Source organism: Haliotis asinina, chromosome 3 (genome assembly GCF_037392515.1).
Source record: "Haliotis asinina isolate JCU_RB_2024 chromosome 3, JCU_Hal_asi_v2, whole genome shotgun sequence".
NCBI classification, from domain to species: domain Eukaryota; kingdom Metazoa; phylum Mollusca; class Gastropoda; order Lepetellida; family Haliotidae; genus Haliotis; species Haliotis asinina.
In genome coordinates, this window is record NC_090282.1 from 80,848,963 (window position 1) to 80,860,977 (window position 12,015).

General features: G+C 42.0%; 1 protein-coding gene across 1 annotated transcript; it reads right to left on the minus strand.

The window, feature by feature from the left end:
- Window positions 1-2,990: 2,990 nt before the first annotated feature.
- LOC137279078 (uncharacterized) lies at window positions 2,991-9,698 on the minus strand. Its single transcript, XM_067811555.1, has one exon. It carries the CDS (start codon window positions 9,696-9,698, stop codon window positions 2,991-2,993), a length of 6,708 nt encoding a protein of 2,235 aa, XP_067667656.1.
- Window positions 9,699-12,015: the final 2,317 nt, after the last annotated feature.

The following is a 12,015-nucleotide window of genomic DNA, read 5'->3' on the forward strand; positions in this document are numbered from 1 at the left end:
CAGCCAAACTACCCGCAAGGGGAAACATCCGTATATCAGTCATCTTCCTCAAAACATCATTCATTCGCATATTGAAAATTCAGATTCATAAACCAATTCCTGATATGAAAGGTTAAATAGTCCTTAACAGTTTCGGGGTTTGTTACGTAGACAACCGGTTGTTTCAGACAGGTACTGTGTCTCTACATGATGTGAGAAATGTACAGTATTATTTCCAAGAAAATATGAAAGATGACTTCATGTTTTATATAAAGATTTCTTGTATCTTAAACTGACAATGATTATAGGCGTGAGTGAATGAGTTTTGATATTACTCGGATTTCTGCAATATTCCGGCAGGGAACACCAGAAGCAGGCTTCATACATTGTCCCCCATGAATAGAATCGAACCCGAGTCGTCGGCTTGACTAGTGAACTCTTAACCACTAGGCCATCCGATTAAAGACGAGCTGATATGCTTAAAGTATTTACTGTCTCATTATGACGCTTTTCTGTCATCTCAAGCCGTCGGCACGCTACAACCGTTTACGAGCAAATACTATTTCGTGTCCAACGATGATGAGACGATGTTCGCTGAATAAAATCCCGGGCGGTGACATTTCTGGGGTCTCCTGCTGGGATATTGCTTACAGCGGCTTAAAACTGAACTCACTCACCTACTCACTCATTCAAAACCCAGCCTTCACCTCGCCTGGATGCAAGGATCTGTCAGTATAGTACCCGCTGCTACTAACGTGGACACAGCCGACAGACATTTTGCAGATCAAGCTAATGTACTGAGATAAAACAATTTGTCCATTGAACTTTGAAGCACCACCTAGTCACTCCGTACATGACCCTGAAAGTGTTCACCTTCCACTTTCTATGTCACAGTGACACTGTCAACAAGAAATATACAACGTCATAAAAGGAAGCATTGTTGTCTATGACTGTTACCCTTGGTAACATGGCTTGTCATAACATACATGCAATATAATTGTTCCATGTTTGTACGCTCAGCGGGTCATATTATCTATACTCGTAACTTATCTCCGGCAGAATTAACATTGCATGTTTGAGGCATTGAACAAACCGTACAATCCATGTATTGTATAACAGCACGGGTACCGGTACCCCAAGGGTCTTTACAAAGAAGGCTATTTTGACGCGGATTTTGAGCTTTCCTTTTATGTCTGTTTGTAAGACGATATAGTGTTTTACAGTTAGCAATAAACTTTTTGAGCAGTGCATAAACACTTACATGTGTTGTGCTGAACATCGCTATGTTATGTATAATCAGTGCTGGAAGCCCCAGACATGGGTATATTCATGTTTTCGCGAATGTGGACATTCAAAGGTTGACATTATTGCAAAGCGCATATTACTTGATCACGATAACCCCTTTTATCTCAAATAGTCTAATATTTCAAAGTTGGTTTGTTCATTTTTGCTCACCCTGTTTTTGTGGTGTAAGAATCAGCATCATACGTCACATCCGAATGATTTCACTAATAGCAAATATATCGTTTGACACCGGAATGAAATCAGCCCCCAGTCGTAAAAAAACAAACAAATACTATACTCAATATATAATACGTATTTTTATTTGACAGAAGAGTTGGAAGATGTACACTGTCTATATTCTAACTAAATGTCTGAAAATTAAGTTAATATTGTAGACTACAGTAAATAATAAAAATAATATATTTGAACATCAATTAGTAATAAAACAATATTACCAGTTTCTAGAGAAGCAAAGTCTGTAAACAATAGAAATAAACAGATATACATACAACTGACACTGAACATTGTATTACGCACATTCGTTATGCAAGTTCGTGATATCAAAGCATTTTCACGTATATTTTGATGGTCTTTTGTTTTCAGCAATATTCCAGCTGTTTGACTACACACAGTAAATAACTGATACTGCATCAGACATTCCAGTGACGGACACCATGAGCAACGATCTACACAACTAGGATATAGTGATGTGGGTAGCCACCGCGACTTCAACAAGAGTTCGGCCGTGAAAGCCGTGCCAATTTTCATGTATCATTTGTATCAGAGGGGTACACAAAGAGGTGGCCATAAAGTCTGCAGTCCTGACCGCCAGTAGTAAGACTTCCGGTGGACGTCGCGGAGGCAATACATGTAAAGGGGACGACGTTGTCTCCTGGCGATTACTGGCAAACAAGGATAAGTTGGACCGGCACAGAGAACGCGTTTACGGGAAGTAGTCGATGCACGGTGTAGATGTGCACGTGCAGTACATAACGATTAAATATGTTCCGCCATAAGTCTCTTACGTGGTCGGCGTGGCAAGTCGGTAATAATCGGACAACCCGAGACCTCTTCGCTCACAATGGCAAGAGCAGTGGTCAGTAGTCATTAGGGTCAGGATCCGGCCAGTGCAGAGCTTATCCTTGTTTGCAAGTTGGTGTCTGACTGTGAGGGTGTGAGTTCGTATCCCGCATAATCTCAACCCAACAAATGTAATCTATTTTACAATGAAAGTGTTCCAAATATAGCATATATTACATGTGACCACTTTCTAAATGGCATTGTGTAATCAAAGTGTATCCGTAGGTCGGGAAAAGAGTACTCTGGTTTTCATAAGACTGAAGGTTACAGGTTTTATCAGTGCATCCTGTCTATGAGTGAACTGACTCTATTGATAGTTGAATAGGCAACTGTACTTAGGCTACGGTAATGGTCAGGATCTAAATTATAAAGTAATTAATACAAGTAAGCACACTACCGTTATAAAGAAATACATAAATGGACGTTTACTTTTGGGAAGCTACGAAATGTTCATAACAGATATGCCTCGGGCACAATCTGATGACGTTTATGTCTTGTATGGTAACAAAAGGCACAGAGGACATGTCCATAACTGAAAAGATTTAACTGAGAAAATGTTTCGAGGAAACAAACAGTTGTAACTACCTTAAAATACGACAGCTTGTCTAAATTTTCTAAAGTATATCATCAGTACACTTCAAACACTATCAGTGGCCTGCATGCTTTCCACAAAAACACTTCTCGTTAAATTTACAAGAACAGTTAGGATGACAGTAACAGTTATAGTGGTCTCCATGCGACACCTTTTCATGTTTGGTTCCACCAGACGAGGATTCATTTTCCCCAATGCTCTGTTTTGAGACCGTTCGACTGACCGGTCTCCATGAGAAAATGTCTTTCATGGTAGAATCCCCCTCCCACTTCACATTAAAGAACACTGGACCACGTGAAGATGTCAGAATAGCACTTGTGTTCGTCCACTCGGCCCGAAACCCTGGATCGCTTCCACTAAGGTTTTCACTGTTAATCACCTTAGCAGGTTTTCTCTCGCCCACTGTTCTGATTCTGGTTCCTTTCAAGGCACGAGACGTGGCACATTTCTTTATTCCAGCGCACACTTTTATCTTCCTCTCTCCCTGTCTACGACTTTGATTTTGGGAATCTTTAATCTTATGCGCATCTGCATGTGGGATCATCACTTTTGGTGGCCTCTTGCTTTTCAGTGTTGTTGACTTGTCATGTCCTTGGAATGCATTTGTGAAACCAAGACCCCGACTTTTCAGTCTTAGAGCATTTTTCCGGCCCTCAAGCTTAGACTTCGCAACTTTCACTTTGGACTCTTTAGTGTTGCCGGACCTCGTTATTTGAATCTTTACTGTGGGTGAAAATTTCCGTGCATCCCTTGGTCCACTTGGTGTGGTACTACGTACTATCCTTGCAACGTCAAATTTGGTTGAATCCGTCCCCTCTCTATGCTCATACCCGCCTCCCTGCTCTTGGCGATAGTTAGTTTCAGGTGCTCTGGTTTTCCGGATTGTTGTATCCTTCAACCCACTGTGGTCAGGCCTGTCACCCTGGTTTGGAGCTTCTTGTGCCTTATTCAGGTCTGTCTCTGGGGTCTTCAGGTTTGCTGCACCATCCCTCGTTCCAGACGTAAGAATTTCATCATGGAAATGCGAAAATTTTGTGTTATCTGTACCCTCAACTTGCATCTGCACTTTCAATGAATCGTTCCTGTCTTCCGCATTAAGAATTCCTCTTTCATCCATCTCTGACCTACATTCCTGCGCTTGGAAATATTGAGAGTTACCCTCAGCTGAGTTTGATATTGTGGCTCTGGTGTTATTCTCCTCTTTTGATGTGGTCTTCGTTTCTCCATGTTCAGGCCCATCACTTTTTACTTTGGAAACAGTCGTGGTGCCTTTTTCATTTGGGACCTCAGTGCTGCAGTGGTCCGCTTCTGTAGTTGTTTTCCCTGCTAGTATTGTTTTCATTTTGACACTCTCAGGTATACCATCTTGCTGATTGGAAATGGCAGAGGTATCTAGACTCGTCCCTGGAATATTCCTTTTGGATGCATCCCTCTTCTCTCCAGGTTCAGCTCGACCACCTTCCACTTTGGAAATCATGTGGTCTCCTCTTGCTGCAGTAATACTGGTGTTACCGGGATTCTTCACTTTGGGTGTATTATTCTCCTCTGCTGACCCAGGTATTCTACCCTTCTCACTGGAAATATTAGACTTGACTTGACTCGCATCTGGGATGTTCGTTTTCATGGTATGCTTTGTCACCCCAAGTTTAGCTCCATCACCTATCACTCTTGAAACCCTAGTGTCACTGGCACCTTCCTGTGGAATCTTCACTTTTGATGTGACCTTCATCCCACCAGTTCTATCCCCCTCAACTGTTACTTTGGAGACCTTAGTATCACCCATTTCCTTGGCGTTCTTAGAATTATCCGAGCTTGCTTCTTTGGTCTGCACTATCCAAGAATCATTCTTTTCTTTAGACCTTCCATCTTGGATTTTAGAAACACCAGACGAAACTAGTCTCATCTTTGATATCTGTGCTGTGGGTGACACATCCTTCTCACCAGCCTTTGATCTTACACCTTGCTCTTTGGAAACACTAGTGGGAACCGGCGTCCTCTCTTGAATCTTCATGTTGGATGTACCATTTTCTTTTGCATAATTAGATCTATCACATTGCTCTTTGGAACCTGTAGTGTTATTCTGGAATGCTTCTTGCATCTCCAATTTGTGTGCATCCTTCTTTTCACCAGATTTAGATCTACCAGCCTGCTCGGGATCACTAGTAATTACATCAAACGAGGGTATATGTGCACCCTTACTCTCTGCGGATTTAGCCCCATCACCTTCCATTTGGGAAATCATATTGTCATCTCTTAAAAGATTAACACCAGTTTCCCCTGGACGTGTCTCAGGAATCTTCAGTTCGGGTGTAACATTCTTCTCTACAGGCTCGGTAATTCCACCTTTTTCACTCGAAATATGAGTGGTATATAGACTCGGAACTGTGATGTTCTTTCTTGCGTGACCAAGCTCAGGTATACCTCCTTCTGGAGTGGAAGTATTAGAGGTAACTAGACTGAATTCTGGGGTATTAGTTTTGGATGCATCCTTTAAATCTCCAGTTTTAGTCGCAACACCTCCCACCCTGGAATAGGTGGTGTTGGCTTGCCCTTTGGTAACATTAGTGTTACCAGGACCTGATTCTGGAATGTTCTTTTTCGTGGCATGTTTCGACACTGCAAGTTCTGACACATCACATTCAACTCTAGAATACTTCGTTTCACCTTGCTCTTTGGTAACATTAATGTTACCAGAATCTGCCTGCTGATTCTTCATCATGGAAACTGACTTCATTTCCGATGGGTTAGCCCAATTAACTTTTGAAAACCCAGTGATGTGTGCTCCTTCAGATTTCTTTTTTAGTGGAGTATTCTTCTGAACAGGCTCAGGATTTTCACCTTGCTCACCATGAATATATGACACTTTAATGTTACCCGAGTCTGCTTCTTTGATCTTTGCTTTGGGGTCATCCTTCTTTTCTCCACATTTAGACATACGATCTTGCTCTTTGAAAACACTAGAGGGAAGTGGTGTCTTCTCTTGGGTCTTCAGTGGGGATGATTCATTCTTCTCCCTAACATTTGATCTTACAACGTGCTCTTGGGAAACACCAGTGCCAACTTGACTGGTCTCTGTGATTCTTATTTTAGATCTAATATTCTTCTCTCCAGCTTTCGTATTATCACTTCGTTCTTTTGAAACAATTGTTGTAACCAGAGGCGCCTCTTTGGATTTATCTTTGAGTGGAGTATTGCCCCTTCCAAGCTCAGGTATTTTGCCATGCTCCTTGGAAATATTAGTGCTAACTAGACTCGCCTCTGTGTTGTTCTCTGTCTCCCCAGGCTTAACCCCATCACCTCTAACTTTGGGCATATTTGTGCCACCTCTTGCTCTCAAGAGAGCAACACTACTGTTACCGATATGAGTCACAGAAGTCTTCACTTTGGGGGTATCATCCTTCTCGGCAGGCTCACGAATTCCATCCTTCTCAGTGGAAACATTAGAGGTGACTAGACTCGTTTTCACGATGTTTGTTTTCCTGACACGTTTTGTCTCTCCAGTAACCCCACCATCTATCACTCTTGAAACACCATTGTCACTGGCACCTGCCTCTGGAACCTTCACCATGGATGTGGCCTTTATATCTTCTGTTTTAGCCCCTTCACCTTTGACTTTGGAAACCTTTATGTCACCCTTTTCATTGGAGACATTGGCCTTACCCGGACCTGCTTCTTTGATCTTTGCTATGGGAGCATTTTTCCTTACTTCAGATTTAGGAATACCATCTTGCCTTTTTGGAACACTTGTGGAAACTGGTCTTATCTCTGGGATCTTCACTTGAGGGGGTTCATGCTTCTCTCTGGCACTTGATCTTACAACTTTCTCTTTAGAGCCAGTTGTGCCATGTCGGCTCGTCCCTGTTATCTTCATTTTCTCTGCAGGATTAGGCCTGTCACCATGCACTTGGGAGACCTTTGTCTCACCACCATCTTTCGAAACCATTGGGTTACCCTTGGCTGCTTCTTGTATCTTCCTTGTGTGTGCATCTTTCTTTTCTACAGGTTTAGATCTACCAGTTTGCTTCTTGGGAACATCACCGGTAACTACAGTCGGGATCTTGTTCTCTCCAGCTTTATTACCATCACCCTGCTCGTTTGAAACATTACTTGTAACTAGTGGCGTCCCTTGTGTTTTCACTTTGTGTGTATCATTGTCCTCAGCAAGCTCAGGTATTTTGCTGTACCTTTTGGAAACATTAGCAGGAACTAGACTCGCATCTGTGATGTTCTTTTTAGATGCACCTTTCCTTTCTCCGGGTTTAGCTTCTACTTTGGAAATCGTATTGTGACCTCTTGCTGTAGTAACACTGGTGTTACTGGGATGTGACTCTGGAGTTTTCACTTCTTTGGGTGCACCATTCTTTGCTGCTGGTTCAGGCATTGCACCTTTCTCAGTGGAAGTATAAGAGGTGACTAAACTTGCCTTTCTAATGTTTGTTAGCGTGGTATGCTTCATCTCTCCAGCTTTAGCTCTTGAAACATCAGGGTCACAGGCACCTTCATGTGGCTTCACCACTTTTGGTGTAACCCTCATCTCACCAGCTGTAGCATCTTCACCCTTTACTGTGGAAATCACAGTATCAGCCATTTTCTTGGTGGCCTTAGAGTTACCCGACTCTGTTTCCTGGATCTTTTCTATGGGACCATCCTTCCTTTCTTCAGTTTTAGGGCTACTACCTTGGCTTTTAGAGACACCTGTCGAAACTGGTCTGACCACTGGGGATGAATCATTCTTCACTCTACCTCTTGATCCTGCATCTTGCTCTTTGGAAAGACTACTGTCAGCTCGGCCCGTCTCTGTGATCTTCTTTTTCGATATACTATGTTTCTCTTCAGAATATGCCCTACCATCTTGTACTTTGGTAACCTTGGTATTGCCTATCTCTTTTGAAACCTTAGTGTTACTCTCGAGTGCTTCTTGGGACTTCATTTTATCTGCATCCTTCACTTCTCTAGGTTTAGACCTGCCATCTTGCCTTTTGGAAACATTAGTGGGAAGTGGTGTCGTCTCCGGGATCTTCATTTCGGATGTAACATTTTTCACTCCAGAATTAAGTCTATCACCCTGCTCTTTGGAAACATTAGTGTTGATGAGAATAGTCTCTTGTATGTTCATTTCACATGTTTCAGTCATCTCTCTTGTCTTAGACACATGCTCTTGTCTTGGTCTTATTTCAGCCTGATTCATATTGATGGTCTTGCCAGTTGCACATGATTTTTCATTTTCACAATAGATGACAGTCTTTGATACATTGCTAATTGGATGCTCATTCCCACTCTCATGCCTTGTTCCTGTCAGAATGTCAATTTGCGTTGTATCCATGACTGTTAAAATATTATGGTTCATTCTTGTTACTTCCTTTGTGGACATGCTAGTATCAGTGATATCATCTGAAGTATGTGTTCTGTTTAGCTCCCCGGTCTTTATCGGGATATTCGTTCTTTTCATAGCATGGTCATCCTCAGTAGTATTTTTCGAGGCTTTGCCTTTTAGCTCTGTGATTGCTCCAGTAGGGATTTCAGTTGTTTTCTTCGGTACATCAGTCTTGCTCTTTGCGACGTTATTGGCGTCCTCATAATTCACTTTAATCACATCAGTTTTCAACCTCTGGTCTTTAGTGATCACTGCAGGTTTATTCGTTGTTGAAACAGTCTTCACTGGGATATTGCTTGTTCTTATCACACCTGTTACTTCACTGTGGTTTTCAGATTCATTCTCTTGGTCAGTCCGTCGGTTCTGTACTGCAGTTAGTGGATCTGCATTTGGCCTTTGATCAATTCGTTTTGATCCACCTGTTTCGTCAGAATATTCATCCGCTACCATGATTGTGCTCCATTTCTTGATGTTTTCTTCTTTCCTTTGGTATACTGTGGCCATGTCTGATGGATCATGGCTGTCCCCATCATCCCGATCTCGTTGGAGCCAGTCATTCGCAGTTTCTTCAGCAGAATGTATTGACAATGCTTGACCATCCTGATTTCCTTCAAGTGTTTCCAGTAGAGAGGACACATACTGTTCATTTTGTGCAGATCCATCATGCTGTTCGGGAGTCAGGAGTGCAGTGTTCACGTCCTCAATGCTGCACTTTGCTGCAGGCCTAGTGCTATACCAAGACCAACATTGAAAAAACATGACTTCATCTTCCTTCTCATCTTTCAGGTCCGAATTGTCAACATTTGAAGAGTCAGCTACGTCTGTGTCATTGACAATGTTATCATCACACGTAACTGTAACGGCTTTTGTTGCTTTATTAACATTGATTTCGTCGACTTTCATAACTGCTTCACGAGATCCTCCAACTTTTGCCGTTACCACCATCTTCATATTTCTGGGTTTTGTTTTCGGAGGTAAGGCGCATTCTGAGCTCTTCTTGTCGGTGGCTAAAAGTCCTTTCATTGTTATAATTCCAGATTCCTTCACTGCTCCAGTTTTGGCTCCCATTACCATAGCAGTAGCAACACACTTCATAATGGTTGCTTCAGCGTCTGATGAAGTCGAAGCATCATCAGGAGCTGCTGGATGGATCCCAGTTCCCTGCAGGCTGCTTCTGTCTCTTCTTGCCCTTTCTCTTGCTTGAACATCGTCAGTGGCCTTGGGCACCTTAGTGACAGCAGAAGTTGGCTTTGCTTTACCATTTGTTGAAGAGGGTTCATGTATGATTTGTCTCGTGAGATTCCTCCGTCGTTTAGAATTAGAAGCGGGAATATTCTTGGCACCACCTCCCTGTGAAGCCGTTTGGGGGTATTTCTGCGTGGAGGCCATACTGGAAAATGTGAATCAGTCTCTCTGATCTTTGTGGTGTTGAGTTGAGGAGTGCAGAGTGTAACCTGTGGAAAATTCATGTAGAAGTAATTAAACATATCCATATTGATATATAACTCAGCCCTATAATCGTTTAGAGTTATCTTCAACCACCTTAACGTGCATAATATCGAGGATGTGTTTATAGAGGATTGTGTTATAGAGGATTGTGTTATAGAACAAAATGTGTCATCTATTTCCCACACGGGTTTCTGTACTTCTAACTACCAGAATCTCTGTACTGAACAACAAAAGATTTCCAAATAATGAAACTGACTTGAGATTACAGCCAACAAATTGGTTTGTCATGCATACCCTAAACCAAATATATCAAATACAGCCAGTACGATGAAGAAAGTCTGCGGGCTCCTATCGATAGAATGTCATTTAGATCAGATAACATCGGGGAAATACATTCATATAGAGACTAAATGTTGGTCTACCGACAAATACATATGCAAATATATGCAAATATATGCAAATGTATATTACAACATATATGTATTACATTACAACATATAGTTTTGGCATTTGTAATATTTACAAATACAAACATAACATGTGTTAAAACTGTTTGATTAAATGAATTGATATTTATGCCTTAATGCCACCTTTAAAACCTGCTTGCAGCACCACGGTAGCACATGGAAATGGTTGGGAATCAAACCATAACATGACCACTGAACGCTTAACGTGCGACGCCATATGCTGTGTTTATTTCATAAATGAGGGTTTACTAACCTAATACTCAGGCATCCTCATGTGAACCACCCCCACAGCTCCCGGGAGTCATGTTCAAGATGGTAGGTTGAAGATGAGGAAATTCTTGTCAGTAAGTGCGTCGACACGGATCATAATCTTCTTAAATCGACCATTTATTCTCGTAAATCCTCCACAACTTGAAGATTGTTGCTGCATAAGCGCACACTAAACTGTTTTTACATCCCTCTTGAACACTCAACAGCACCCGTCATAACTCAGTACGGGCCCAACTGTCACCCAAACCTAGCTCGGACCCTCTTATCTCTGTACCAGTACAGGTGTTCACGACTAAGCGTCGAGAATTATTACTGATAGGTTTGTTTGGTATCAGTTAATAAAGGACGAAGTACTACATTCATATATATGCCCATTCAAACTTATACATATATAACCTATGGTTATCCTGACAGTAGCGCCGTATTGTGTGTTACATGCAGTCTCATTTGTTGACGCTGGGGATCGTAACGACGACGAGACATGCAGGACATAAAGACCCGTGAAGGCGCTGTAGGTGTGACTGGACATGGTGTGAAAAGGTGACTAGTGGTCCTCACAATGGCCCCGTCGCAGCACTGACAGAACCCGTACCCAGCTGCAAACACAACTTGATTGACAGGCCTTGGTGTCTGAACTGTTATTTACACTCTGCTCAGTGCCATGTTTTAGCTGCAAGATCCGATGTGATTTTACCTTTATAGATGGTATGCATGATTAACAAATCTTGGGAACACTTTATGTACATTGATATCAAAAAGATGCTAAAACACTCAAATTCCACTGATTTCCACGTCAGTGGTCTGAAGTCTACATTCCAATAACTGACAGAGTGTTCAGAATAGCCGCGCTGAAATGTGGGACAATGGCCACTTTAATCATCCACATTTTATTAATTCCAAAAAATGGTTTACATTGGCTATGAATGAACAGTTGAGCCAAATAATTCCTAAACATCCCCTTAAATATACAACACGAGTTGGTTTCAATCCTTCAGAGTACATGCATATTAAACAAGTCCGAGGCTCCCCCAAAGCATGGGTCCAATGTCACTATCCTTCATCTGCCTGCGGCTGGCCAAAGTAACACTAGTGTTCATTATTCAACACAACGGAACACGTACGGTTCAAAGAAAACATACATTGGACTTGCAATGTACCAGTGAATACAAGAATTAGGGGGCAACATGCTTGTGATGTGTCTAGCATTCTGAACGGGTAGGTCGCTGCATGCAGTACTGATAACGCATGTATTCTAGACGAAATACGGGAAATATTCTGGTACACATCATGTAGTGAGCATCCATGACTGCACGTCCGCCCATTGCATATCTTCAGGCAGTACCTGTTGGTTTACATGCATTCAATGTTCATGCACAGTCTGTTCACAAACAACAAAAGAAAACCCTTATATATGTGTGGTCACTGTCATGAGTGTACTAAAGACGCTTAGTTGTTGAATATGCTTCTTGTGAATATTCCATAGCGTGTACATTATTTATCGCTGCCGGAGAAGTGAGGTT

Bases quoted from the DNA above. Each gene is read 5' to 3' on its own strand.
- LOC137279078 (XM_067811555.1), bottom strand. From the start codon at position 9,698: ATGGCCTCCACGCAGAAATACCCCCAAACGGCTTCACAGGGAGGTGGT.